This window comes from Camelus bactrianus, chromosome 14 (assembly GCF_048773025.1).
Source record: "Camelus bactrianus isolate YW-2024 breed Bactrian camel chromosome 14, ASM4877302v1, whole genome shotgun sequence".
Classification (NCBI taxonomy): Eukaryota; Metazoa; Chordata; class Mammalia; order Artiodactyla; family Camelidae; genus Camelus; species Camelus bactrianus.
The window spans coordinates 4,156,528-4,182,316 of record NC_133552.1 but is presented as its reverse complement, the minus strand read 5'-3'; the positions used below and the strand labels follow the sequence as shown (position 1 = coordinate 4,182,316).

Sequence of the window (25,789 nt, the reverse complement as noted above, 5' to 3'; positions counted from 1 at the left end):
TTCCTTCTCGGGGCGCGTGGCGGGCCAGCCGTGGGCCGGGGTGGCCAGGCTCCCGCTTAGAAGAGCTGGGTCCACGCTGGGACCGCACGTGCGTTTCTCAGCAGGGAAACCGGGTCAAAGTGGGGGCCCTTCCCGAACACGTCGTAACCACCCCCTCAGTGACACGTAGAGCGGGGAATGGCGTTGTCTGCAAGACGAGCAGGCGCTAAGAAGCCTCCACGCTCATTTTTCTTGCTTTCTGCATTCACAGCGCCCTTCGTAGCTGCCATGATGTGGTTTTACGAAGAAGCTACATGGGAAGCTGGGGCTTCAGTATTGTCGGCGGCTACGAAGAGAACCACACCAATCAGCCTTTCTTCATCAAAACCATTGTCCTGGGAACGCCTGCCTATTATGATGGAAGATTAAAGTGAGTCTTGTGATACGTTCATGTTTCTTGTCTAGGCCGGGCACAGCTCCAGTCCAGCCTGTCGTCTGGTCCCGTCGGTGCAATTTACTCGTTTCTTTGTTACCTGTGGCTGCTTCTCAGCTACGACAGCGATAGCGCTGAGGGGCCGTGACCGAGGCCGGGGGTTCTCGGAGCCTGAGATGCTCGCTCCACGTCGCCCTGGTGGTGGTGGCCTCGCGGTTAGTCTGACACCAGGCGCTCAACCTGAGTCACCTGGACGCGCCGACAGGCAGCTTGCTCTGGGCGCTCAGGCCCGACCCGTCGCTAGGCGACGACTTCTCTGTTAACGTCTACGTCTGCCCAACGTTCCATTTATGCAAGTCCACATGGAGGGATGCTGTTGCGCTGACGGCTGCGCCCCCGGCCGCCATCCCAGTGCCTGGCACATGTGGTCACCAGTGGGCGGGGAGGTAGCTGCCCGCGCGCCAGGCCGGGTCTCCTCAGCCGCCCTGTGACACAGGTGCTGTGGTTATTCCTGTTTTACAAGCAAGACAACTGAGGCTTCAACAGGTTAAGAAATTTGCCCACACTTGAACAGCAGGACGTGGTTGACTACAGTTCAGACCCAGGACTGTCCAGCTTTGCCATCAAGTCCCTACTGTTGTCACCACTAGGCGAAAAGTACTCCCTCAACTTCGGTGCAGCCTCGTTTTCAAAGGTTAGGCGCCGTGAGAAGAAAGAGGTGTTACGTCAAGAGGTTATACACACAGGAGATGGGTGATTTAAGTTCTTAGTGTCTAAGTTTTGGATAAAAGAAACAGCTCTTTAAAAGTGCATGCTGACATCTTAGTGTGAATGCTGCACAAATGGAAAGTTTACAGTGTCTGTAAACAGCGCCATCTCAGGGACGCTGGGAAAACCACTCTGGGTCGGTGTGCCCCAGGGCAGCCTCACCCTGACGGAGAGGGGAGACCGCTGTTCTAGGAGGGAAGTGCTGGAGGGGATGAATTAACCATTCTCTTAGCTAAGTTACTCCCTCTGGGCCTCACGCAAATTATAAACTAATTAACCTCCACTTACTTTCAAAAGGAAGTTGAAGTACCTAACAGTAATAATCCGTATTCAAACTAAAGACCAAAGTCATAAATGATAGAAGGTCTTCGGATCCATCATCCATTTGTGATCATCAGGCTGCAGGACAGCAGCTGAAAGAGGGGGAGGTGTTGGGTCTTACTCTCAACTTAAGTGAAGCCTCAAATGTCAAGAGCTGTAAAAACAAACAGTCAAAATAATAAGCAACCCCCTCCAAATGTATCGCTTAGTATTTTTAGAAAAGAGGCAGATTTATTATATTAACTATGTTTTGCTTAAGCTTATATGAAAATTAGTCTGCTTGCCCTTGAAATCATCCAGCAGCTACAGGAGAGGCTGGCACAGGGTGTCCTTGATTGGCACGAGAAAGCCAACACAGGCCTAAAAAGCAGCCCAGATGTTTCTCAAAGTAAGGTACACGTCCTCCTCACTGACAGTTTGGTTAAGTGAAACTCTGGTTTTCATGCTAAATAGCTCTCGGGATAATGTCTTTCATGCCGTGAAAACAGTGACTGTTTCTGTCATTGTCCAGGTGTGGCGACATGATCGTGGCCGTGAACGGCCTGTCAACCGTGGGCATGAGCCACTCGGCGCTGGTCCCCATGTTGAAGGAGCAGAGGAACAAAGTCACCCTGACTGTTATTTGCTGGCCTGGCAGCCTGGTATAGACTTTGAAGCTGGTTTTGAGTCAGACACCTTCCTGTTCAGGATTCAGAAAGAAAACCCTTTGGTTTTGTTGTGTTTGTCAGTCAGGGGCCGCTCGCACAGCTGGTTCTCGCGGGGCCAGAGCCGCTCGGCTTGCCCTTCGTTGGCCGCTTCCTCCAGCCGCCGCATTTCTCAGCGCCGGGACAGCCTGCCATAGCGCTTGCAGGGTCACACTTTCAGACCCCAGACTCTCGTGGTCAGATCGTGGCCTGCCCAGACTGTGAGCCAGCTGGATGGACGACTTACTCGGGATTCTTTGTTTGCAATAACTGAGTCATAAAATGAGTTCCCCGCGCCCAGGAGGCTGTCAGTGAAGACGGCGGCCCTGGCGCTCGCTGCCTGGCACGGCCGCTGCTGTGCGTGGGGGCGCGTCCTCTGGCCGGGTAAGCCTTTCCCACTGCTCATCGGTGCCAACATTTCAAGACTTCATACTGTTTATAAGGTGATTTTTCTGGCTTATTTTATTTCTACTTTAATCTCTCAGTACTCATAGATGAAGACGTAAGTCTGAGGCCACTAAAGAGATTATTTTTAAAAATACTGTACCGTGATTAGAATAGTAATACAGGATGCTACCCAGTGACGAAGGAATCTGGGCGGTAATTACAGTTTAGTGCTGGAGGTGATAAACGCTGCATTTACTTGAACAGTCCAAAAGCATTAAAGATTCATTTCCAAAGGAATGTTTCGTTATGTAGGAAAATTTTGAAGCAGTTTTTGCTAAAAATCGTTTTCTAGAGTTTGTATTATACTTCTATCAGCAAACTTGGCTGGGAATGTTTTTGATTTATGCAACTAAATTAAATGATAAAAATAAAACCATGTTGCTTAAACACACTCATATATCACAGCTAAGCAGAAGAAAGACCTTTTTTTAAAATTTTATTCTGTTAAAGAATCTTGAGTGTTTTTCCCCATTTCTTTACTTAATTTCAGGAAAAAGTCTGAAAAGTTTTTTTTTTCCCCCTGAATAGTAAGTTTCAGATGTTAATATCTTTCCATCAGTCCTTGGTCAATAGACTCATTTTTTTTTTTTTAGTATTTTAATAAACTGACCAGCCTATTTTGTTTGCCCTTTATTCATCACAGTTGTCCGTTGGAAGAACACAGTGAATAAGAGAAAAATCTTTACCTTATTAATATTATGCATACTTGAAAAGTTTCATTTAGAAGCCTAGTTCAGAATCTGAGCTAATTTTAACTGACCTCTGTAATAAGTGGTGTTCATCAGAGAATGTATTTCAAAATACTAGTGTATCATGAAGCCTGACCACTTTAAAACTTAGCAATTGCACTGCTGGGATTTACTGTAGCTGCAGCTTGTTACAGATTATTCCAGTTATTTTCAGTGATTTTTTTTTTTTTAAACCTATCTCTTTTGACTAAGAAATGGCAAAATAATCGTTACTGACTTATTCGACCCCTGAGCCACAATGTATGGTCAAGTTAACCAAGACACAGTGGAATGCCCGTGCAGTACATTACTGTTATGTGATGACTGGCTTTTGAAGCAATTTGATATTGAAATACTTTGTTAATCTAATTGACATGAACAACCTTTTTTTTCCTGCTCCCCAACAGAATTTTGCAATCCACTTTGCTTTTGTTTTAAACATTTTGTAAGAATGCATCATTCTTGGGGCATGACCATCCATCAGCAAATATGCTAACTACCGCTTGGTTATAAATACAATGCTTACAGTGAACCTGGTAGTATAATGAGGATTTTGAAAGATGACCTTTCATTTTTATCATGGAAATCTTAATCAGCTTAAGCTAATTTGGTTTTTATTAAAGACTGTAGCTTTTGGTCAGAATGATATTTGGTGATGGAAATTTGTTCATAATTCGTTGTTACTGTTGAAATATTTGAATTCTCTCATTTTAAGCTCAGTTAAATATTTTGATTTGTTCTGTGCCTTCAGTTTAAGTTACTTCAGGACTTTTTCAGATGTATTTAAGTAACGGTGTGATCATCATTTAGGATGGAAATAAAAGCCCTCCTTTCCCCAAGAGCGACACTGTCTCTTCTTGCCCAGCAGATGCTGACTTAGCTGTGGTCCTTACTTTTGTTTGTGGCCTCGTTACAGCAGCCCAAGCTTGGAGCCCGTCTCCTCATCCTCGTTCCTGAAGGCACAGGGCACGTGATCCCTCCCGACTGGGACTGTCGGCCTCTTCAGGACCGCCAGCCGGGGCCCCTGAGCACCCCAAGTGTGACCAAGTACCACGTTTTGAGATGCTGAACACCTTGGATGTACTGGACTATTTAAGTTTATTAGAATTAATGTCACCGGTTTCTTTTTACCTTTTTAGCATGGTTGCCAGAACGCTCTAAGTCACCTGAGGGGCTCACCGGGCATTTCCGCTGGATGACAGGCTTGGTTTCCTCGCCGCTGCTTTTCACAGCACCTCCCAGACAGTCCTGACGCTGTGGTTTCTATTCTTACTCCCTGTGTTGAAACAAATTGTTCTGAATTAAATGTTAGCTCCCAATTTCCTAGTAAATTAGACTCAAACCAAGGCCTCTGGTCCGACCCCAATCAGGCTTTCGATGGCTCTGCAGCCCCCGTTCCCTCCCCTCCGCCACGCGCCTCACACCCCAGGTCCTGCCTCCCCTCCCCCCTCTGAAGAGAATCCTGCCCCTCGTGGTGGATGTCAGCAGGCCCCGGTCTCCCATTTACTGTCATAGTTTTAAGGACCATCTTGGATTGCCACCTTGCACGTCTGAATACCACTGATGCCCTAGGTCTGCAGACTGAGCATCCTGCTGCTTCCAGGCACTGAAGCCTCAGTCCTCCAAGACTGACATGCGCCTTCCCAAGCACCTGCCCACTCCCGCTCTTTCAGTCCAGACTCTCGTGCCACCAGGGGAGCATTTTTAAACCCCAGCCCTGGTCATCACGGATCATGCCCTCACCCTGTTTGCGAGTCCTCAGTGGCCCTGTGTCGTCTGCACAATGGTTAGGCACCGCCATTCACAACCCGGCCCTGCCTAGCCCCTAGCCTCACTTTCTCTTTTCTACCCACCCCCTGCCCTGAGTCTGTGTGGGCTCACTTGGTTCAAGTGACATCACCTCTTGAGAAATCTTTGTCAATCTCTCAGGGCAAGCACTCCTTTTCTAAAAGATTTATTAAATTGTATTTTTATGCACGGATATGCACTAGAAAATTTGTCAGGTAGACATCTGATTACTGCTGTTTAGCAGTGTTTAAAACTAGACACAGTATCAGAGTCTGATATGGATGGCCATCAGGCACATGAAAAGATGTTCAGCGTTGCTAATTACGAGACAAATGCAAAGCAGAACTACAGTGAGGTGCCACTTCACACTGGTCAGAATGGCCATCATCAAAAAGTCCACAAACAATAAATGCTAGCGAGGGTGTGGAGAAAAGGGAGCCCTCCTACACTGTTGGTGGGGATGTAAACTGGCGCAGCCACAACGGAGAACAGGACGGAGATTCGTTACAGTAACTATTAGTTTTTTATGATCCTGCACTCCCACTCCCGGACATACACCTGGAGGGAACTCTAGTTTGAAAATGTACATGCACCCCAGTGTTCACAGCAGCACTATTTACAACAGCCAGAAGACGTGGAAGCAACCTAAATGTCTACTGACAGATGACTGGATAAAAGATGTGGTATATATACACAATGGAGTACTACTCAGCCATAAAAATAATGAAGTAATGCCATCTGCAGCAACATGGTATGATAATCTCTAGGTCCATCTAAGCGAAGTAAGTCAGGCAGAGAAAGACAAATTTATATGTGGAATTTATATTTATAAATTACATTTATATGTGGAATCAAAAAATAATACAAATGAACTTACAAAATACTCACATAGAAAACACAAGGTTACCAAAGGGGAAAAAGGAGGAGGGATAAATTAGGAGTTTGGGATTAACAAACTACTGTATATAAAACATAAACAGGGTCCTCCTGTAGAGCACAGGGAGTGACCTATAACGGGAAGGAATCTGAAACAATGTGCCTGTGTAAAGCTGAGCCTTTGCTGCACACAGGGAGCACTTTGATTAAAAAATAAGCACCAGAGTCTGCCTTCTGAAGCACCCAGGCTTACTCCAGAGGGAGACTCGGCCTAGTGTCCTTTTCCCAGGGTCCCACCCAGGACACCACGTGCCAACTAGCCGTCATGTCTCCTTAGACGCTCCCTGTGCCACGTGCTCAGACCCTCCTGGTTTATGAGGGTCTTGACAGTGCTGAAGTCGGGGGTGTTGAGGGCTGCCCTCTACTGGTGTCTGCTGTTTTTTCTCACTGGGATTATGGCTTTGGGGGAGGAAGAGCGCCACGTGCAGCTCCCCGCATGTCACATAGGGGTACCCACTGTCAACACGATTTACGGCCACTTGTGTGTCAGGTTTCTCCACAGTCAAGTACTCTTCCCCCCAACCCTCTCCCGCCTTCTCCACCCAAAGCCCTGTCCCCATCTGCACGATAGGACAACCCTGGACTCCTGTCCCTCTCCCCAGTCTAACAGGGTGACCACTACCATGGCTGCTCCTTGCCATCTTCTCCAATGAGTCATCGTTATCATTGTTTTAAACAGTCAAGATTTGTTTAGATTTAGTTTCTGAACCATGTGAAATACAGAAAAACTGACGCCAGTTTGCAGTGGTTCTTATTATAATGCTTTCCCACAAAGAACATGTGGGGGAAAGTTATCAGCGTGCCCCCCACCCACGTTCACTGCAGCATTATTCACAGTAGCCAAGATATGAAGACAACCTGAGTGTCCATCGATGGGTGATGACGAAGATGTGGTGTATCCGCACAGTGGGAAAGAAGATGTGGTATATCTACATAGTGGGACACTGTTTAGCCATAAGGATGAAGTCTTGCCATATGGGACAACATGGATGGACCATGAGGGCATTAAGCTGAGTGAGATAAGTCAAAGAAAATACCTTATCATATGTGGAATCTTTAAAAAAAAAAAAATTGGTGTTGCCAGAAGCAGGGGTGGGTACGGGAGAAATCGGTGAAGGGGATCAAAAGGTACAAACTTCCAGTTATAACGGAGTCATGAGGATGCAGTGTATCGCGCGGTGACTACGGTTAATACTGGGCTGCGTATCTGTAAGTTACTGAGAGAGTAGATCCCGGAAGTTCTCATCACAGGGTAGAGCTCAGTGGTAGAGCACCACAGCGTGTGCTCAGTGTGCACAGGTGGGTTCCATCCCCAGTACCTGCATGTTAAAAAGTTCTCATCACAAGAAAATTTACTGTAACTACGGTCACTATGTTAACAAGACTTACTGTGACCATTTGGCAATGTATGCAGGTAGCAAATCTCATTGTACAGCTGACGCTCGTCTGCTGTATGTCAATTATACCTTTAAAAACACATGGGAAACGGGCCAGAGTGGGAATTAAAGACAACACACTGACCTAGACAGCCTGGGAGCTGGAGCTGCAGCCTAGATCTAAGGGGAGATTTCATAACAGCTGGGGACACAGCGACATCGCCACCATCCTGTTGCCAGTTTCCAAGCTATCTGGAGTCACTGAACCAGTTTTTCATTTTCCAGGAGGGGAAAAAGGCAGTCCAGCAGAGATCACTGTCACCAACTTGTCTAGAGCAAATGCAACTTGTGTTTAAATCCAGAGACAGGTTCTCACAGGAGAACGTGGGAGGCAGGTTCAGAGGGTTCGGTCTCTCAGGCTACTGGGCCTCGTGGGCTGGTTTTCAGACAGAGGCGCCCCCTCCCTCAGGGCTGCGCACTCTTCTCTCTGCGGGACCATGGGGGCTGCAGCTTCCTGGCATCCATTCTCTCGTGTACTGACGTGGACTGCTCACAATTTCTCAAATATTAGACTTTAATCAGATAAATGATTAAAACTAAATTTGAAGGTAACAAATCTGGATTTCAGCTTCTAAGGCTGCATCACCCCGTTCATCACACATGGAGCTCCCAGGGTGCCGTAGAGTAAAAACCCCATTAGTTCAGACTTACTAACTTAAAGTATTAAAGTTAAAAGTTGAAGTTAACTATTCTTAAAGTGCCAAGTTAAATCAACGCATTAGAAACAGAGTGGGGCGTTCAAGCTACAGGCTGAAGGGGACCGTTTAAGCTGCCTTAAGACTTGAATACCCAAGCACATTCAAGTGCCTGACGTGGTTCTTTCCCCTGTGGTCATTTGAATAAGGATTTATACAAGATGGCAGAGTAGCAGGACCACGAGCTCGCCTCTCCTCGCGACTACAACGAAACCACAGCTGACTGCTAAACGACCACTGAAAGAAAAGACTGGAACCCAGCAAAAAAGATCTCCTTCAACTGGAACCGCAGAGAGGGAACCACACCGGTAAGGCGTTTCTTTTGAAGAAGCTCCTGTTTTCTTCTGAGCAGTCTTCTTGGAGGGACTGCCCCTCCTCAGACCAAACAACATCCTGGGTGGGAACAAAGCCCCACCCATCAGCAGACTTCCTGAGCGTCAGAATGCCCCTCGACACGGCCCCACCCACCAGAGGTCCAGGACCAAGCTTCACCCAGCAGTGGGCAGGCACTGGCTCCTCCTGCCAGGACACCTGCATAAGCCTCTGGTCCAGCCTCATCCACCAGCGGGCAGATACTAAAAATAAGAAAACAACATCCCAAAGCCTGTGGAAGGAGTCCACACACAAGCCAGACCACACTGGGACCAGCTGGACCCTGGCCCTGGGGTGGCAAGAGAGGAGTGCACTGCTGGGACGCACAGAACATCTCCCACAGAGGGAGACACATAACTAACCCACCTGAAAATACAAGTAGGAAGATAAACAACATGAGGCGGCAGGGGAGTATGTCCGAGGCCAAGGCACAGGGTAAAATCCCAGAAGAAATCAGTGATAAGGAGACAGGCAATCTATCCGAGAAAGTGTAGGGTAATGGTGGTGAAGATGTTCAGAGAACTCAAGAGGAGTATAGATGCACAGAGTGAAGATTTTAGCAAAGAGTTGGAAAATACAGAGAATACCGAGAGTTGAAGACTAAAATCACTGAAATACATAACACGCTAGAAGGAACCAAGAGTAGATTAAATGAGGCGGAAGAACGGATCAGTGAGCTAGAAAACAGACTGGGGAAATCACTACTGCAGAACAGGAAAAAAAAAAATGAAATGAGCATAGTTTACGAAAACTCTGGGATGACATGAAGTGCACTAATGTTTGCATTATAGGGGTGCCAGAAAGAGGAGAGAGAAAGGACCTGAGAAAATTTTTGAAGAGACAATAACTGAAAACTTCCCTAACTTAGGAAAGGACAGTCACCCAGGTCCAGGAAGCAAAGAGAGTTCCACATAGGACCAACCCAAAGAGGAACACACCAAAGCATGTAGTAAGCAAACCGACAAAGATTAAGGATAAGGAGAAAATATTAAAATCAGCATGAGAAAAGCAACAAATGACACTCAAGGAAACTCCCATAATGTTATCAGCTGGTTTTTCAGCAGAAACTCTAAAGGCCAGAAGGGAGTGGCACGATATATTTCAAGTGATGAAAGGGGAAAACTTAACCAAAAATACTCTACCCAGCTCTGGCTGATAATAATGTACCCATGTTGGTTCATCACTTGTACCAAATATGCCCGACTGATGAGGGACGCTGAAGGTAGGGGAGTATATATGTGTGAGTGGGGAGGGCTATGTGCGAACTCTCTGTATTCTCTGCTCAATTGTGCTGTGAACCTGAAACTGCTCTAAAAGAATGAAGTCTATTTAAAAAAAATTTTTAATAAAAGAATACTCTATCCAGCTAGGCTCTCATTCAGATTTGATGGAGAAATCAAAAACTTCACAGATAAACAAAAGCTAAAAGAATTCAGCACCACCAAATTAGCTTTACAACAAATGTTAAAGTAACTTCTATAGCCATGAAGCCACAAGAAAAGAGAAGAGAAAAATAATAAAGACCTACAAAAACAAACCCAAAACAACAAAAAAGCAATAAGAACATATGAATTGATAATTACTTTAAATGTAAACGGATTAAATGCTCCAACCAAAAGACACAGACTGGCTGAATGGATACAAAAACAAGACCCATATATACGCTGTCTACAAGAGACCCACTTCAGAGCTAGAGACTCTGCAGGCTGAAAGTAAGGGGATGGAAAAAGACATTCCATGCAGATGGAAACCGAAGGAAAGCTGGAATAGCAATACTTGTATTAGACAAAATAGATTTTAGAGTGAACATCGTTACAAGAGACAAAGAGGGACACTACATAATGCTCAAGGGACCAATCCAAGAAGAGGAGGTAACAATGGTAAGTATACGCACCACCAGAGGAGCACCTCACTGTGTAAGGCAGTTGTTAACAGACATAAAAGGAGAAATGGGCAATTACACAATAGTGGGGGCCCTTAACTCCCCACTCACATCAACGGACAGATCACCCAGACAGAAGATCAGTAAGGAAATGCAGGCCCTAAATGACACATTAGACCAGATGGACTTAGTTGATATCTATGGAGCATTCCATCAGAAAATGACAGAACATACATTCTTCTCAGGTGCACATGGAACAGTCTCCAGAATCGACCACACGCTGGCCCACAAAGCTAGCCTCAGTAAACTTAAGAAAACTGAAATCATGCCAAGCATCTTATCTGACCACAACACTATAAGGTCAGAAGTCAACTACAAGGAAAAAACTGCAAACACGTGGAGGCTGTACACTATGCTACTGAACAACCAATGGATCACTGAAGATATCAAAGAGGAAATCAAAAAATACTTTGAGACAAATGAAAACGAAAACACAATGATCTAAAACCTCTGGGATGCAGCAAAAGCAGTTCTCAGAGGGAAGTTTACAGCGACAGAAGCCTACCTCAGGAAACAAGACAAATCTCAAGTTAACAACCTAACCTTACACCTAAAGCAGCTGGAGAAAGAAGAACAAACCAACCCCCAAGTTAGTAGAAGAAAAGAAATCACAAAGATTAGAGCAGAAATAAATGAAACAGAGACTAAAAAACAATAGAAAAGATAAATGAAACTAAAAGCTGGTTCTTTGAAAAGATAAAATTGATAAACCTTTAGTCAGATTCATCAAGAAAAAAAGGGAGAGGGCCCAAATTAATAAAATTAGAAATGAAAAAGGAGAAGTTACAGCTGACACCACAGAAACAGAAGGGGTCATAAAAGGCTACTATGAGCAACTGCACACTAACAAGAGGACAGCGAACAAGAAATGGGCAATTCCTTAGAAGGGTACTGGACCCGCCATGACTGGACCAGGAAGCAGCAGACCGTGTGAGCAGACCGGTTACCAGCACTGAAAGTGAATCAGGAATTAAAGCCCCAACAAGAGTCCTGGACCAGACGGCTTCACAGGTGGATTCGACAAGCATCTGGAGAAGAGTTAACACCTATCCCTCTGCAACTAGTCCAGAAAACTGCAGAGGAAGGAGCCCTTCCAGACTCGCTCTGTGAGGCCATTACCAGCCTGATGCCAAAACCAGACAAAGACACCATGAAGAAGGAAAATCACAGGTCAATATCTCTTATGACTACAGATGCAGAAATCCTCAACAAAACACTAGCAAATCCACTCCAACAATGCACTGAAAGGGCCACACACCATGAGCAAGTGGGGTTCATCCACGGATGCAGGGGTTTTTCAGTATCCACAAGTCAATCAATGTGATGCACCACATTAACAAACTGAAGAATAAAAACCATATGATCATCTCAATAGATGCAGAAAAAATTTTGATAAAATTCAACATCCATTTATGATCAAAAAAAAAAAAAAACCAGAAAATGGGCATAGATGGAACATACCTCAACATAGTAAAGGCCACACATGACAAACCCACGGCTAACACCATACTTAACAGGGAAAAGCGGAAAGCACTTCCTCTAAGATGAGGAACAAGACAAGGATGTCCCCTCTCACCACTTTTATTCAACCCAGTTTTGGAAGTCCTAGCCATAGCAACCAGAGGAGAAAAATAAAAGGAATCTAAATGGAAATGAAGAAGTAAAATTGTCACTGTTTGCAGATGACATGATACTATACATAGAAAACCCTAAAGAAGCAACCAGAAAACTACTAGAACTCATCAACGAATTTGGTAAAGTTGCAGGGTACAAAGTTAATATACAGAAATCAGTTGCATTTCTATACACTAATAATGAAAAAGCAGAAAAAGAATTAAGGAAACAGTACCATTTGGGTCCTCCCATCACACCAAAAAGAATAAAATACCTACGAATAAACCTACCCAAGGAGGCAAAAGACCTGTGCTCCAGAAACTATAAAACCCTGATGAGAGAAACTGAAGACGACATAAACAGATGGAAAGATACACCATGCTCTTGGATTAGAATCAATATTGTTAAAATGGTCACACTGCCCAAGGCAATCTACAGATTCAATGCAATCCCTATCAAATTACCAACGACATTTTCAGAGCTGGAACAAAAAATGTTAAAAATTTGTGTGGAAGCACAAAAGACCCCAAACAGCCAAAACAATCTTGAAAAAGATGGATACAGCTGGGGGAATTATGCTCCCTGACTTCAGACTATACTACAAAGTAATCAAAACAGTGTGATACTGGCACAAAAACAGACACATAGATCAACAGGCCAGGATAAAAGTCCAGAAATAAACCCACACACTTATGGTCAATTAATCTACAACAAAGGAGGCAAGAATATACAATGGAGAAAAGACAGTCTCTTCAGTAAGTGGCGCCGGGAAAACTGGACAGCTACCTGTAAGAATGACATTAAAACATTTTCTAACACCATATACAAAAATAAACTCAAAAATGGATTAAAGACCAGATACTATAAAACTAAGGATAATTCCACAGCTAAGGGTATCATCAACAAAACGAAAAGACAACCTACAGAACAGGAGAAAATATTTGCAAATGATGTGACCAACAAGGGATTAATTTCCAAAATATACAAACAGCTCATACACCTTAATATCAAAAAAACAAGCAACCCAGTCAAAAAATGGGCAGAATACCTAAACAGACATCTTTCCAAAGACAGCCAGCCAACAAGCACATGAAAAGATGTTCAACATCACTAATTTTTAGAGAAATGCAAATCAAAACTACAATAAGGTATCACTTCACACCAGCCAGAATGGCCATCATTAAAAAGTCTACAAATGATAAAAGCTGGAGAGGGTGTGGAGAAAAAGGAACCCTCCTACACTGTTGGTGAGAATGTACATTGGTGCAGCCACTATAGAAAACACTGGAGATTCCTCAAAAAACTAAAAACAGACTTACCATGTGATCCAGCAATCCCACTTCTGGGTATATATCCAGAGGGAACTCTTAATTTGAAAAGATACATGCACTCCAGTGTTCACAGCAGCATTATTTACAATAGCCAAGACATGGAAACAACCTAAATGTCCATCAACAGATGACTGGATAAAGAAGATGTGGTATATACATACAATGGAATACTACTCAGCCATAAAAAAGAATGAAATAATGCCATTTGCAGCAACATAGATGCTCCTGGAGAATGTCATTCTAAGTGAAGTAAGCCAGAAAGAGAAAGAAAAATACCATATGAGATCACTCATATGTGGAATCTAAAAAACAAACAAACAAAGCATAAATACAAAACAGAAATAGACTCACAGACATACAATACAAACTTGTGGTTGCCAAGGGAGCAGGGGTGGGAAGAGAGAGACTGGGATTTCAAAATTGTAGAATAGGTAAACAAGATTATACTGTATAGCACAGGGAAATATATACAAGATCTTACAGTAGCTCACAGAGAAAAAAATGTGACAATATATATATGTTCATGTATAACTGAAAAATTGTGCTCTACACTGGAATTTGACACATTGTAAAATGATTATAAATCAAAAATGTTAAAAATAAAATAAAATGTTAAATTTTTAATTAAAAATAAAAATTAAATTAAATTTAAAAAAAGAATTTATCCAGCACCTACTATGTGCACGAGACATAAATGGGCTCTGGATCACTGCTTTATAACTTCCTCTTTCATAATCCGGATTCCCCTCCATTTGTCCCCAGTTGGTGATAAACGGAGCCGTACCAAGATTCCACTGGCCTGATGACCTGATGCCTGGTCACTGGCTGGGAACTCAGGAAGTGAGCTTTTTCCCTTTAGTTCCTCTGCCTGCTTTAGGGAAGGTTTCAACTCCTGGGGTCCTTATTAGAAAGCTCTTTTGCCATTTTACAGTGTAAATCCATGCCATTTAACTATGCTACCAATTAGTTTCCATGGCAACACGGAAGCTCTCCAGAGGTGATGTTCAGAAACTCGGTGTCCGCTGTCCGCAAACTGCTGGTAAGAGATGCGGACACTCCATCAACACAGGAGTAGAGGACCCGCCCCGGGAGGCCTGTCACCACGCGCCCGCCAGGGCAGGCGGCTGCACCCCCGGCGCTGCCTGCGGAGCACCGAGACGTGTCCACCTGACTTGAGTGAGCTCCGTTAACGCACTCACCTGCAAGTAACGCCTTGCACTTGGGCTATTGCACAAACTTCTATCAGCCCTCACCTTGCATCCTCAAGTGTTTTCAGTATAAGAGTGAATCCCACGGCCCTGCCTTGGATTGCCCGCTGACAGACCACTAGTTCTAGAGAAGTCTAGAAAGATCTATCGCTTAGAAAAGAAGCAACAATTATCCAGCGTCGAATTCTGAGGGTGGAATCAGCTGGTAAAAATAGTTTTCCTTTACGTCGCCTACATTCTATGAAAAAGCCCTCAGTCACCCACCACTCAGAACCCAACTAAGGATGTCTTAGATCCTGGGATGCGTGGAGTCACAAACACCATGACCACGACCCGCTCCCAGGGTCCTTCCTAGGCCCGCTTCCTTCCTCCGCGGGGCAGGAGCCCGGTTCTGCCACCCCAAAGCCCACCACCACCGCCACCGCCGCCGCCGCCGCCGCCGCCGGGGCGGGACGCCGGGTCCTGGAGCCCCAGCCGGTGGAGAGCGGTGGGTGCTCACCGCGGCGAAGCTTATCTTGTGGATACTTAGCAAACATTTAAGGAAGACGAGTTCGTATCTCACCTCGTTTCTCCACGAACCAGGACCATCTGCCACTTGCCGGACGGGCAGCAGCCACAACACGGGGAGGAGGCTTGCAGCAGGGAGAGCGCTTCGCTGTCAGCCCAGCTCAGGGTCGGCAGACGAGCCTCAGCCCCGCTCCCCGGGAGCCGGGGCGTCAGGACGCGCGGCCCCAGGCGTGAGGCGCGCGGAAGGGACTGGAAGAAGGGGCGGTGCAGTGGATCTGCGCAGGCGTAACTGGGCTCCGGCCTCTGCGGGCGGGAGCGGGGCCCCAGGTGAGCGTGTTTTCGGCCCTGACGTCAAAAGGTCAAAGAGCAACACAAGCGCATGCCCAGTGGGAGGGCCGGCGCTCCAGTCCTGCCTTAAATGGTTCCGCTTAACTAGACACAGCTGACGCCAACTCCCTGGACAACATCTGATTGTTTAGGCTGCTTGGGGCGCAGAGGTCACTTGAGTCTTCTGAAACAACAATTAACCTTGATGCAAAGGCAGGTTACAGGTGAAATGGATTTAACTAATGATGCTCCATGGTTTCAATCTCATCCATAAAGTCATTCCAAAGAATATGATGTCCTTGTGTCAACCAAGTCCCCACAGGCTCTAAGTCTCCCCGCCCCCACTGATGCCCAGAGCGCAGAACCTCAGCCTCGGAAGGCCCGTACCCATGTTGCTGCTACAGGAGTCACGTATATAAAGCGGTGATCTAAGCTCTACGTGAACGCTTCCATGTCAGGGACCTTGCTTCTTCATTTCTACGCCTAAGACATTGCTTTTTCAGTCTAGTTTGTCCCTGTCCGTCTTCCCAGCTAGAGTGTGGAAATTTGGGGGTGGCAGAAGCGGGGGAGAGGGGAGGTCTCTTCGTTACTCTTAGTATTTAAATCAGTATTAGTCGGGTACAATACACGAAAATGCTTACTGATTTAACTTCTCGCCAAATGTTTATTTAGCATCTACTGCATTCCAGGTACTGTGCTCAGAACATAAGTTACCAAGTCAAAGCGATCTCCTGAGCTTACATCCTAAAAAGAAGAGTAAACAACAAAATGAAGAAATAATAAGATTTTAGACAGCGGTAAGTGCTATGAAGAAAACAAAGCCAGGTAAACCGGGAACATGTGATGGAAAGGACCTGGGTGGGAGAAGTGGTCAGGTAAGGCCTCTCTAGGTGGCAGAACAGACTGAACACAGGGTGGCTGTTGCAGGTTGGCCCACCTGTGTGCCCACTGTTTAATGACTACTGGAAGCTTCCATCACTTTCGCTGGTGATCTCCCACCCTAGGACGACTGTGGCCACACGGTGGGCTGTGGGCTCCTGCACGCTTGCCGGACCCCCACTCCTTTTCTCCTGCTCTGTAACAGGAGCACGGACAGCTGCTGGTCCACACGTGACGCTGAGGGAGGCCAGCGCTCCGCACGCAGCATGGAACCAGATACGCCTAGATCTGCTCCTGCCACTTACTACCCTAGAAGCCCGGGGACAGTTCATTTACCCTCAACTCTCAGTTTCTCATCTGCAAGGTGAGAATAATACTTGCTTCGCTAGCTATCTGCAAGCTTTAGAGACTGCATATGAAGCGGCTGACACATCGGGCTCAGCAGGTGATGACGCAGCTCTGGGTAGACACCAAGAGATACGGCTCCCTTTGCTCATCCCTGAAAATGATGGAAAATCGCTCTGTGAGTGAGTTATCTCCTGTTAGTGGCTCCTCTGAACTCAAGCTTTTGTTCACTCTCAATATTGTGTGTGTTTCCCTCAACACGGGGAACTAATCAGCAGGTTCTCTCTCGCTTTTTAACCGCAGGTGTGGCCCTGGGCCTTCCCATGGCCAGGCTCTCCGAAAATGCCCATCCCCCTCCCACGGAGTGCCGGTCCTTCTCGGCCTGGTCCAAATGATGAAGAAAACTGAGATTAAGGGGCCTACTTATTTGCACAAAACTGGCAGATGGGAAAATACACACCAGAAACCAGAAGCCCCACCCAACTGTCCCTGTCCACCGCCTGGTACAGACACCACCTCAGTGCATCCATTGCATTAGCATCCTGATCACACAGCACATTCTGAAAAGAGGAGAAAGAATTGCTTTCCACCTCTTTCTACATCTGTCTTCCCCATGGGGAGTGCTCCGCAGTGGTCAACATTCTTTCAACACAGGAAAATGAGGACAGCCCTTGCCCTGTGGGATGTTTACAGTGTAAGTAACGCTATTGTATTCTGCCGGACCTCTGGACCTCCAGAGAGGCCAGGAGTTAAAGACCTACCAAGTAAGAATTTTGCAAGGTTGCAAACTATGCTAAATCTGTTTTGACTTATCCTTGACTTTGAAAAAGATTGGCATTCTTGTTGGGTTTTTTTGGAAGGGAGGTAATTAGGTTTATTTATTTATTATTATTTTTTTAATAGAGATCCTGGGGACTGAACAGGGAACCTCATGCATGCTAGGCATTCGCTCTACCACTGAGCTCTACCCTCCCCCAAGACTGGCCTTCTTGATTACTAGTGTCAAACCAGCTGATTTCAGCCCCGCCTTTGTATCAGAGCTATTTGCTTCCAGAATTTTCCATTTTAATGTCTAAACAGGAGAACATCCTTGGCAGCCTCTTCTCAGTTCTTGCCCTTGGCGCTGACATTACACTGTCTTAGCAGAAAGTCTCAAATGTACTTCAGGATTCAGAGACAGCACATGTAAGTAGTGAGCTCGACACTGAAATTCGGTAAAAGATTTGGAAAACTCCAGGAATGTGGCATCTCAACCTGAAAAAAATTTTTTTCTTTGGTTTCTGTGGTTATGTGAAGTGGCAACTAAGTTACTGAAAGCTGACTACACACCAAGCACAGTTCACGAATTTATCCATTTACCCTTCACAGACATAAACATAGATGGTCCTCGATTATAACACTTGCACTTAGGATTTTTTTGACTTTACACTGATGCAAAAGCAATCCACATTCAGTAGAAACCATACTTGGAGTCTAGAGTTTTGGCCTTTGCCCGGGCTGGTGATGAGTCCTCTCTCGTGATACTGGGCAGTGGCAGCTGCAGCCGAGCTCACCCTTGGCTCCATGGTCACCAGGGGGAAGCACGGACCCACCGACCCCCATCCTGGACCCAGACAGCCATTCTGTTGTCCATTTCCAGTACGGTACTCAACACATACCATGAGATAGTCAACACACTAGTATAAAATAGGCTTTGTGTTACATGGGTTTGCCCAACTGTAGGCTAATGGAAGTGATCTGAGCACGTTGAAGGTAGGCTGGGCTATGCTGTGATGATCAGTAGGTTAGGGGTATCAAATGCACTTCCTTTCTTTCTTCCTTTTTTATTTTAATATTCTTTTAGTTTTAACTTTAATTTTAATTTATTTTTTTTAGTGAAGTACAGTCAGTTACAATGTGTCAGTTTCTGGTGTACAGCACAATGTCTCAATCATGTATATACATTCATATATTCGTTTTCATATTTTGTTCATTAAAGGTTATTACAAGATATTGAACATAGTTCCCTGTGCTATACAGAAGAAACTTTAAATGCAATTTCGACTTAACCATAGTTTCAACTTAACAATGGGCTTACTGGGTTCACAACCCCTTTGGAAGTCGAGGAAGATCTGTACTGCAATTATTTCAATTCTACAGCCAGAGAAAACTGAGGCATAGAGGTTAGCTTCCAGGGCTGGAAGCTGGGGGAGAAATGTGGGTCCCCACCTTGGAAAGCACTGCGTCGTATCCTGTCCCACCTTCATACCAGGGCCAGGCCAGGTCCCACAGCCAATAAGCGTTCTGCTCCTTAGATTCTGTGAGCCCTTACCAGGGACCAGAAATCTGCACTGTCACCCTGCCTCTGCCTTTGTCTTCCTGGGTGACGTCTACCGATTTGTCAGAATTCTCTTGCCACCACCTCACGTGGCAGCAGCAAGAGGCAGATTGAAACAGCACCCCCATGGGCTGGCCCAGCAGCAGAATCAGCCCCACCCTGGGCAGTTCCTGCCACTTGGACAGAATTCGTGATCTGTTCCAGCTCTAATGTGCTTACTGCTGCTTCACGATCAGAACAATCCTCAATGCAGCAACCTACATGCCCACTGACACATGACTGGATGAAGAAGATATGGTGTATATATACAAATGAATACTACTCAGCCATAAAAAAGAATGAAATAATGCCATTTGCAGTACCGTGGATGGACCTGGAGATCCTCATTCTAAGTAAGCCAGACAGAGAAAGAAAAATGCCTATATCACTTCTATGTGGAACCAAAAAGAAAGACACAAATGAACTTATTTACAAAACAGAAACAGACTCACAGACATAGAAAACAAACTTATGTTTACCAAACAGGAAAGTATGGGAAGGGATAAATTGAGAGTTCGAGATTTGCAAATATTAACTAGTGTATATAAAATAGATAAACAAGTTTCTTCTGTATAGCACAGGGAACTCTATTCAATATCTTGTAATAACCTATAATGATAAAGAATACTTTGACACAACATTGTAAAATGACTGTAACTCAATAAAAAAAGTTAAAAAAAATTAAAAAGTGGAAAAAAAAGACTATATATATGTATAACTGGATCACAATGCTGTACACTGGGTCACTCACTGCCCCCCCAGATGCTCCTCGGACAGCGTGCCCTTCCCAGAGGGTTCTGGGGCTCCCCACTCCCTACCCAGGCCCACGATAACTCTCCACCTGATCATTGTGTGGGCCTCTTCCCAGCTCTGTTTTTATTTTTCTTTGTACTGAGCCTTCTCATGCATGGTAGCTTCATGTGGGAAGAAGTACTCCTGGCTCCTCAAGGACGAGCTCCAGGACCGTGCTGTTTCTCTTAGTCTCCAAAGTGCCTGCCGGGGAGAGGGCACCCAGCCCACGCCCAGCCTCTGCAGGCGATGCTGCAGCCGCAAAGGGCTTCAGGTCCAGGACCCTATCACCGCCTCGGGCCTCCCAGCCCTCCCCACCCCTCCTCCCACCAGCCCCTCAACTCCGCAGGCCCTGCTGCTGAATCCAGGGCACGGTCACAGCAGCCTCATCCCTCCTGGCCACGAGCATCCACTCAGCGTCGTGCCCCTTCCTGGCCCGTCCCGGGTCCAGAACAGCCTTCTCCACTCAGAAATGTTCCTCTCCTGCTAAGGGCATGCCTCCCCGACCCCAAGAACACAAAGTAGGAACAAAAGAAGGCCAGAGGGATGTGCATGTCTGCAGGCACTGCCCCAGGGCTGCCAGCACCGGGGACCCAGGCAGGCTGGCTGTTACAGAGAATAAGACACCTCTCTGAGCCTGGCTGATCCCCATGGAGATGTGTGGGCTAGGCCTACACGAGTCTGTGTCCCACCCATTAACTCCACAAACTTGGCTGTGTAAATTTAGCTAGCAAATTTCCTTCTTCTCTGATGTCAGTCATTTTTTTGCATGCTAATCAAAAGTTCTTGAAATTTTACATTTTTGACAAATGGTTTTCAAACACCTGTTAAGGAGATTTGGTAGATTCTCATAAAATTCAGAAATTCTGATTCAACTTTAAGTGTGCACATATGAGACTTTTTATGGGTTGTGACTACAAATCTAATAAAATTTTTGTACAATAAAAATGACATAACAGAAAGAAATGTCCAAACATCCCATTTTCAAAATGCTCTCCCAATAGCCTACGTTTCCTCTGGGGGGAGAAAGAAACCCAAACCAAAACAACAATTATGTTCTCACTTATTGTTAGAGAATCTTTTTCTTGAAATGAGAGATTTGTTGACTTTTCTAAAATAAAAGCTGGGTGGCCAGAGACGGTCAGGTCTGATTAGACCCCTGCATTCCCCTGCCCTGCAGCTGATGGAGGGTCTTCCTAGAATTCACAGAGACCCCAGCTCACTCCTTGTCTCCCTGTTCCCTTGTGCTGTCATTACTAATGTCTGTCTGCAATTTCTGTGCCATGATCTTTGTTTGAAGCCACGTATCCACTTTCCCAAGGTTTAATTTACTTAACACTAAATGATAAAATCCTTAAATCCACTCAACCAGACACACACACACTACACTAGGTCATCACATGCTGAAAACAAGTGGAGATCTGACGGTTCCTCCAACATCACCCTCTCTTTTGAATGGCTTATCTCACCTACTGCATAACGTGGGCCTTTGACATTCAGAGTGCATGAGGGTGCCAGTATGGATCTGTATTTTAACTATTTGTAACGCTTTTTTTGGTTTGTTTTTGCTTTTTCGTTTTTGGAAAAATATAAATAGAATTCTAAGATTTTCTTTCCACCATTCAAGAACACAGCCAAGCCTGGCCCTCAGGGACCTTCTGTGTGTGTGTTTGCCTCCCTCGCTGGTTGCGTGAGGGTAAGGCTCCCCGCTCCTACCCCTGCAGCCACGGTGACAGCAAAGACTGGGTGGACCTGGTAAATCTCATGTCCGACCATAGGGCTCCCCGGCTTTCAAACTGTTGCTGGTTCCTTAGGTCACTGAACAAAGTCCAGATTCCTTAGCCCGACTTATGTTTACCGGGGACCCATCACCTGCTGGCCGGGGACCGTAACCCCACCCCCACCCCCACCCCCTAACCCTCAACACGTTTGCTCCTGCTGTCCCTCTGCCTCCCTCCACCTGGACCAAAGCTGGCTCAGTGCTCAGTAAATTTCCCAACAGCGCAGGTCGGAATGAATGAATCCCTGACTCTGCCTCCATCGCAGGTGCGAGGGCCGGGTCAGGGCGGGGCTGGCACGCCCACCGGATGGGGGCTAGGCTCCTCGATTTCTCTGTCTGCGGCCCCCTTGCTGGGCATCCTGTCTTATAAAACGAATTTCAGTTTCGAATGCAAGCGGGCATCTCCCCAGCATGCGGCTTCTCAACACCTCCGGACCCCCTCTCCGAGTCGCAGGGGTGACGATGTTAAAGGAGCCCGGGGCGAGCTGGCTGCTGGGGGCACTGCCCTGCCCTCTTACTGTCCTTCCTCCTTTGGGGGAAGGGGAGAGGGCGCTCTAACCCCATGGAATGGTGACCAACGGATGGTAAACGCCTGCGACCCCTGAGTAGTCCGGACGCAGGAAGCAAGTGGAGGAACTTGTTAGTTTTTTCTTGTGCTGCGAGGCAGCCACGCGTCAGCTCCGGGAGCGCGCATCCCCGGGTGGCTGCGGGAGAGACGCTCTCGCGCCCCCTGGTGGCCGCACGAAGCACGGGGTGGGGGGAAGGGGTGCGAGGGTGCTGCCGCCCGCGGGGCAGGCTCTTTGAGGCCACAAAAGTCTTGCAGATGCGACGGGAGTGCTACATCCCCCTCCCATGTGGCATGAAGAGCGCATATCTTTGGAGTAAAATAGAAAAGCAAGGCGTGCAAACACTGTCGACCTTCCCCGTGGGCGTTTCTCCATCTCCAGTAACGAAGACGGCAATTTGCCTTGTACCCTGCATGTTGAGTTTAGCATCTCTGGTTTGGGCTCTTTGAATGACCACGTTATTGAGGTTTTCATAATTATGTACCTTCAAAAGATGTTCAATGTAATTCTGATCATACTCCTCTAAAAATGCCTCAGATTAAAAGCTTTTGCTGGCTCTTTAGGCCGTGGGTCTGCAATTATAGAAAATGAACTGCATTTTAGCTTTCCATTGAAATTAATAACAGCGGTTCCCCAGTTGACTCTGTGAATGGTTAATGGAACAAACAGGATACTTCAGTACAATGTGGGTTGGAAAGCCATTTGAGCAAGATTCTGGGTTTCAAATGGGAAAATAATTCATACGATGCAAACCTTTGTCATATGCACTGTGTACAGTAGGCGTTTCCCCAAAATAAAAACTGAACTATTCAACGAACGATTAACCATACCCCAATCTGCATGTTACTCCGATGAAGACAACTCAGGTAAATAACCTAGCACATGGGATTTGGCCCTGCAGACACACGGAGCTCCTTACTGGGCAGTGAAGAAACTTAGGCTCAGCAAGGCTGAGCGTTTTCTACAGACACTGAGCTGGGAAGGGACAGAGATAAAAGTGCAACTCAGTCTCCTGACCCAGAGCAAAGCAATTACTATCACTCCCATTTTACAGATGTAGGATTCAGTAAAGTAACTTGCCCAATGTACTTCCACCGCCTGCCAGCCAGGAGGCACCTCCCCATTAGAGACATCCAGAATGGACGTTATGGCTTCGTGATGGGGGTGTCCCTACCTGTTCCCCATCAGCTGTCACCTCTCACCCCTTTTCCCAAGCCCCTAGGTCTGTCTCACAGCTGGGAGGGGGCTTAGGAACACTTTAGTTCAGGACATTCAATTGTGACTTCTTCCCAACCAAATCCAAATTGAAGGGATTTCATTATTTGAGGGTCTTGGCATAAGGGAGAAATTTCACAATTAGGTCAGACAAGGCACTGGGGTCTAAAAGAAAAGCTAAGAGATAAAGATGAAAAGGATTTAAGTAATGCTAAGACAGAGATAAGACGAGAGGTCTCCCCTCCTGTCCTCATTTAGAAGCTCAGTCATGTGAGCCACCTTCCTTGTGTCTCTTCACACATTCACTCCTCATTTCACTCACCCAGGTAACACTAGGAAGAGGATGTGTGACATAGAAGCAGCATACCTAGAATGTAGTAGAAGATTCTGGAGAACTTAGTGAGAGGCAGTTACGAACTTCCCAAAGGTTTGACTGTAGTGGGCACTGGCCATAGCGAAGATGCTTTAATAAGAATAACACTCCTGGCCAGGTGGACCCAGCTTCAGGTGGAACCCAAAGGAGAGAATCTGGAGCCACAGGGCACCCTTCCCTTCCCAGCCCGGTTTCCTGCACTGTTTCCTCACCCGGTGGCGGTACCAGATTGACGGGTCCAGTGTAGAATCCCACAAGCCAACTGGTGATTGCGAAGAGCTGCGCAGCCCGAGGTGTCACAGGATGTCCTGCGGGCAGAGAGTCAGCAAGTGACACCCGCAAGCACCAAGGGTCTGCGGGCTGTGTCCCCACTCGGTGCCTCCTCACCTGGGCTCTGGGTGGCCAGCACAAGGGAACACAGAGCCTCTTGTGACAGCCTGCAGATTACCCTCAACTCTGAGCCCAAGTGTCTTGTCACTTAGCTGAAACAGACGTGGGAGAAAACCGCCCTCCAAACCCAGTGTAAGTCCAACTCCACCAGAGCCTCCTCACCACGCCTTGTTCTAAAAACAAGCCAAAACTAGCTTCACATATCCCCTCATACCAGTCAGAATGGCCATCATCAAAACTCAAGTAATAAATGCTGGAAAGGGTGTGGAGAAAAGGGAACCCTCCCACATTGTTGGTGGGAATGTAATCTGGTGCAGTTACTATGGAGAACAGTATGGAGGGTCCTTAAAAAAACTAAAAATAGACTTACCCTATGATCCAGCAATCCCAGTCCTGGGCATATATCTAGAGAAAATACAATTAAAAAATTTCATGCACCCCAATGTTCACAGAAGCACTAGTTACAACAGCCAAGACATAAGACATAGAAGCAACCTAAATGTCCATGGACAGATGACCGGATAAAGAAGCTGTGGTATATTTATACAACAGAGTACTATCCAGCCATAAAAAAGAATGAAATAATGCCATTTGCAGCAACATGGATGGACCTGGAGATCATCATTCTAAGCGAAGTAAGTCAGAAAGAGAAAAATATCATATGATATCACTTATATGTGGAATCTTAAAAAGTGACACAAATGAACTTATTTACAACCAGAAACAGACCCGGTGGACACAGCACTCACCGCTCTTAGAGGAGGTTTGCTGAGAGTCTGAACAGCATCTTCATGTGAATCCACCCACGTTCTCCAGACACAGTCTTTTCTACGTTCTTGGCATAAATCCCAGCTGAGAAAACAGGTGGTTACTTCCATTGTCTCTTGAAGACTTTCAAAGATTCCATTTTCCTCTGGACACACTAGAGATAAAAAAGAAAAGAAAAAGCCGTCATCACACTTCCTGGCAATATGCTTGCTCTGCCCATTGCTTGTCTCCCTAACCTATCTTTAAGTTTTAAAATTTTGACCACCTTTAATAGATACAAAATAATGTATGTGAGATGAGACATAATGATAAATGATCATCTTGAACCCACCTGGCCTAAAAACAGGAAGGTCACCAAGGTCACTCAAAGCACTAGAATGTCCCTCCCTAAACCCAGCCCCCGACCCATCCTCAACCCTGGAGGGACCACCATCCTAAATGTTCTGTTTATCGACTCCCTACTTTTTTATATACAGTTTTATAACATGAAGTTTAATTCTGCTTGATTTCAAACTTCATAAAATATTATACTATATGTTGTCTCAGATAAGACTTTTTTGGATTCAACATTGTTTCTAACATTCATCCTTATTTTTGCGTATTGCTGATGGGCGTCAATTTTCACTGTTATATAATATTCCACTGGGTGATTTGCTTCTCCAATCTTCTGTTGATGGACATTTCAGTTGTTCCTAGGTTTTGTCTGTTAGGAGCAGTGCTGCTGTGAACATCCTCCAGGTGACTCTTGTCCTCCAAGTGCAAGAGTGACTCTAGGGCATGTACTCAGAAGAGGAATTACTGGGCCTCCAGTTT

The 25,789-nt window shown here is 45.9% G+C and overlaps 1 protein-coding gene and 1 long non-coding RNA gene across 8 annotated transcripts in view; one reads left to right on the top strand and one right to left on the bottom strand.

The window, feature by feature from the left end:
- LNX2 (ligand of numb-protein X 2) overlaps positions 1-5,340 on the top strand; it is a 65,236-nt gene extending 59,896 nt beyond the window's left edge. For 4 of the 7 annotated variants that reach the window (XM_074377961.1, XM_074377959.1, XM_074377960.1 and 1 more), the window contains exons 9-10: positions 251-409; positions 2,013-4,200. In XM_074377961.1, coding sequence (XP_074234062.1) covers positions 251-409; positions 2,013-2,148 — 295 coding nt within the window. In that variant the 3' untranslated portion in view covers positions 2,149-4,200. The other 3 variants (XR_012511609.1, XR_012511608.1, XR_012511607.1) reach the window with 3 other exon arrangements.
- LOC141579738 (uncharacterized) overlaps positions 1-25,789 on the bottom strand; it is a 63,492-nt gene that overhangs the window by 23,589 nt on the left and 14,114 nt on the right. Inside the window, exons 2-6 of the long non-coding RNA XR_012511610.1 lie at positions 24,958-25,130; positions 24,579-24,613; positions 24,031-24,126; positions 15,244-16,893; positions 4,491-4,635 (exon numbers count right to left, since the gene is read on the bottom strand). This is a non-coding gene — a long non-coding RNA (uncharacterized LOC141579738). The remainder of the gene's footprint in view (positions 1-4,490; positions 4,636-15,243; positions 16,894-24,030; positions 24,127-24,578; positions 24,614-24,957; positions 25,131-25,789) is intronic.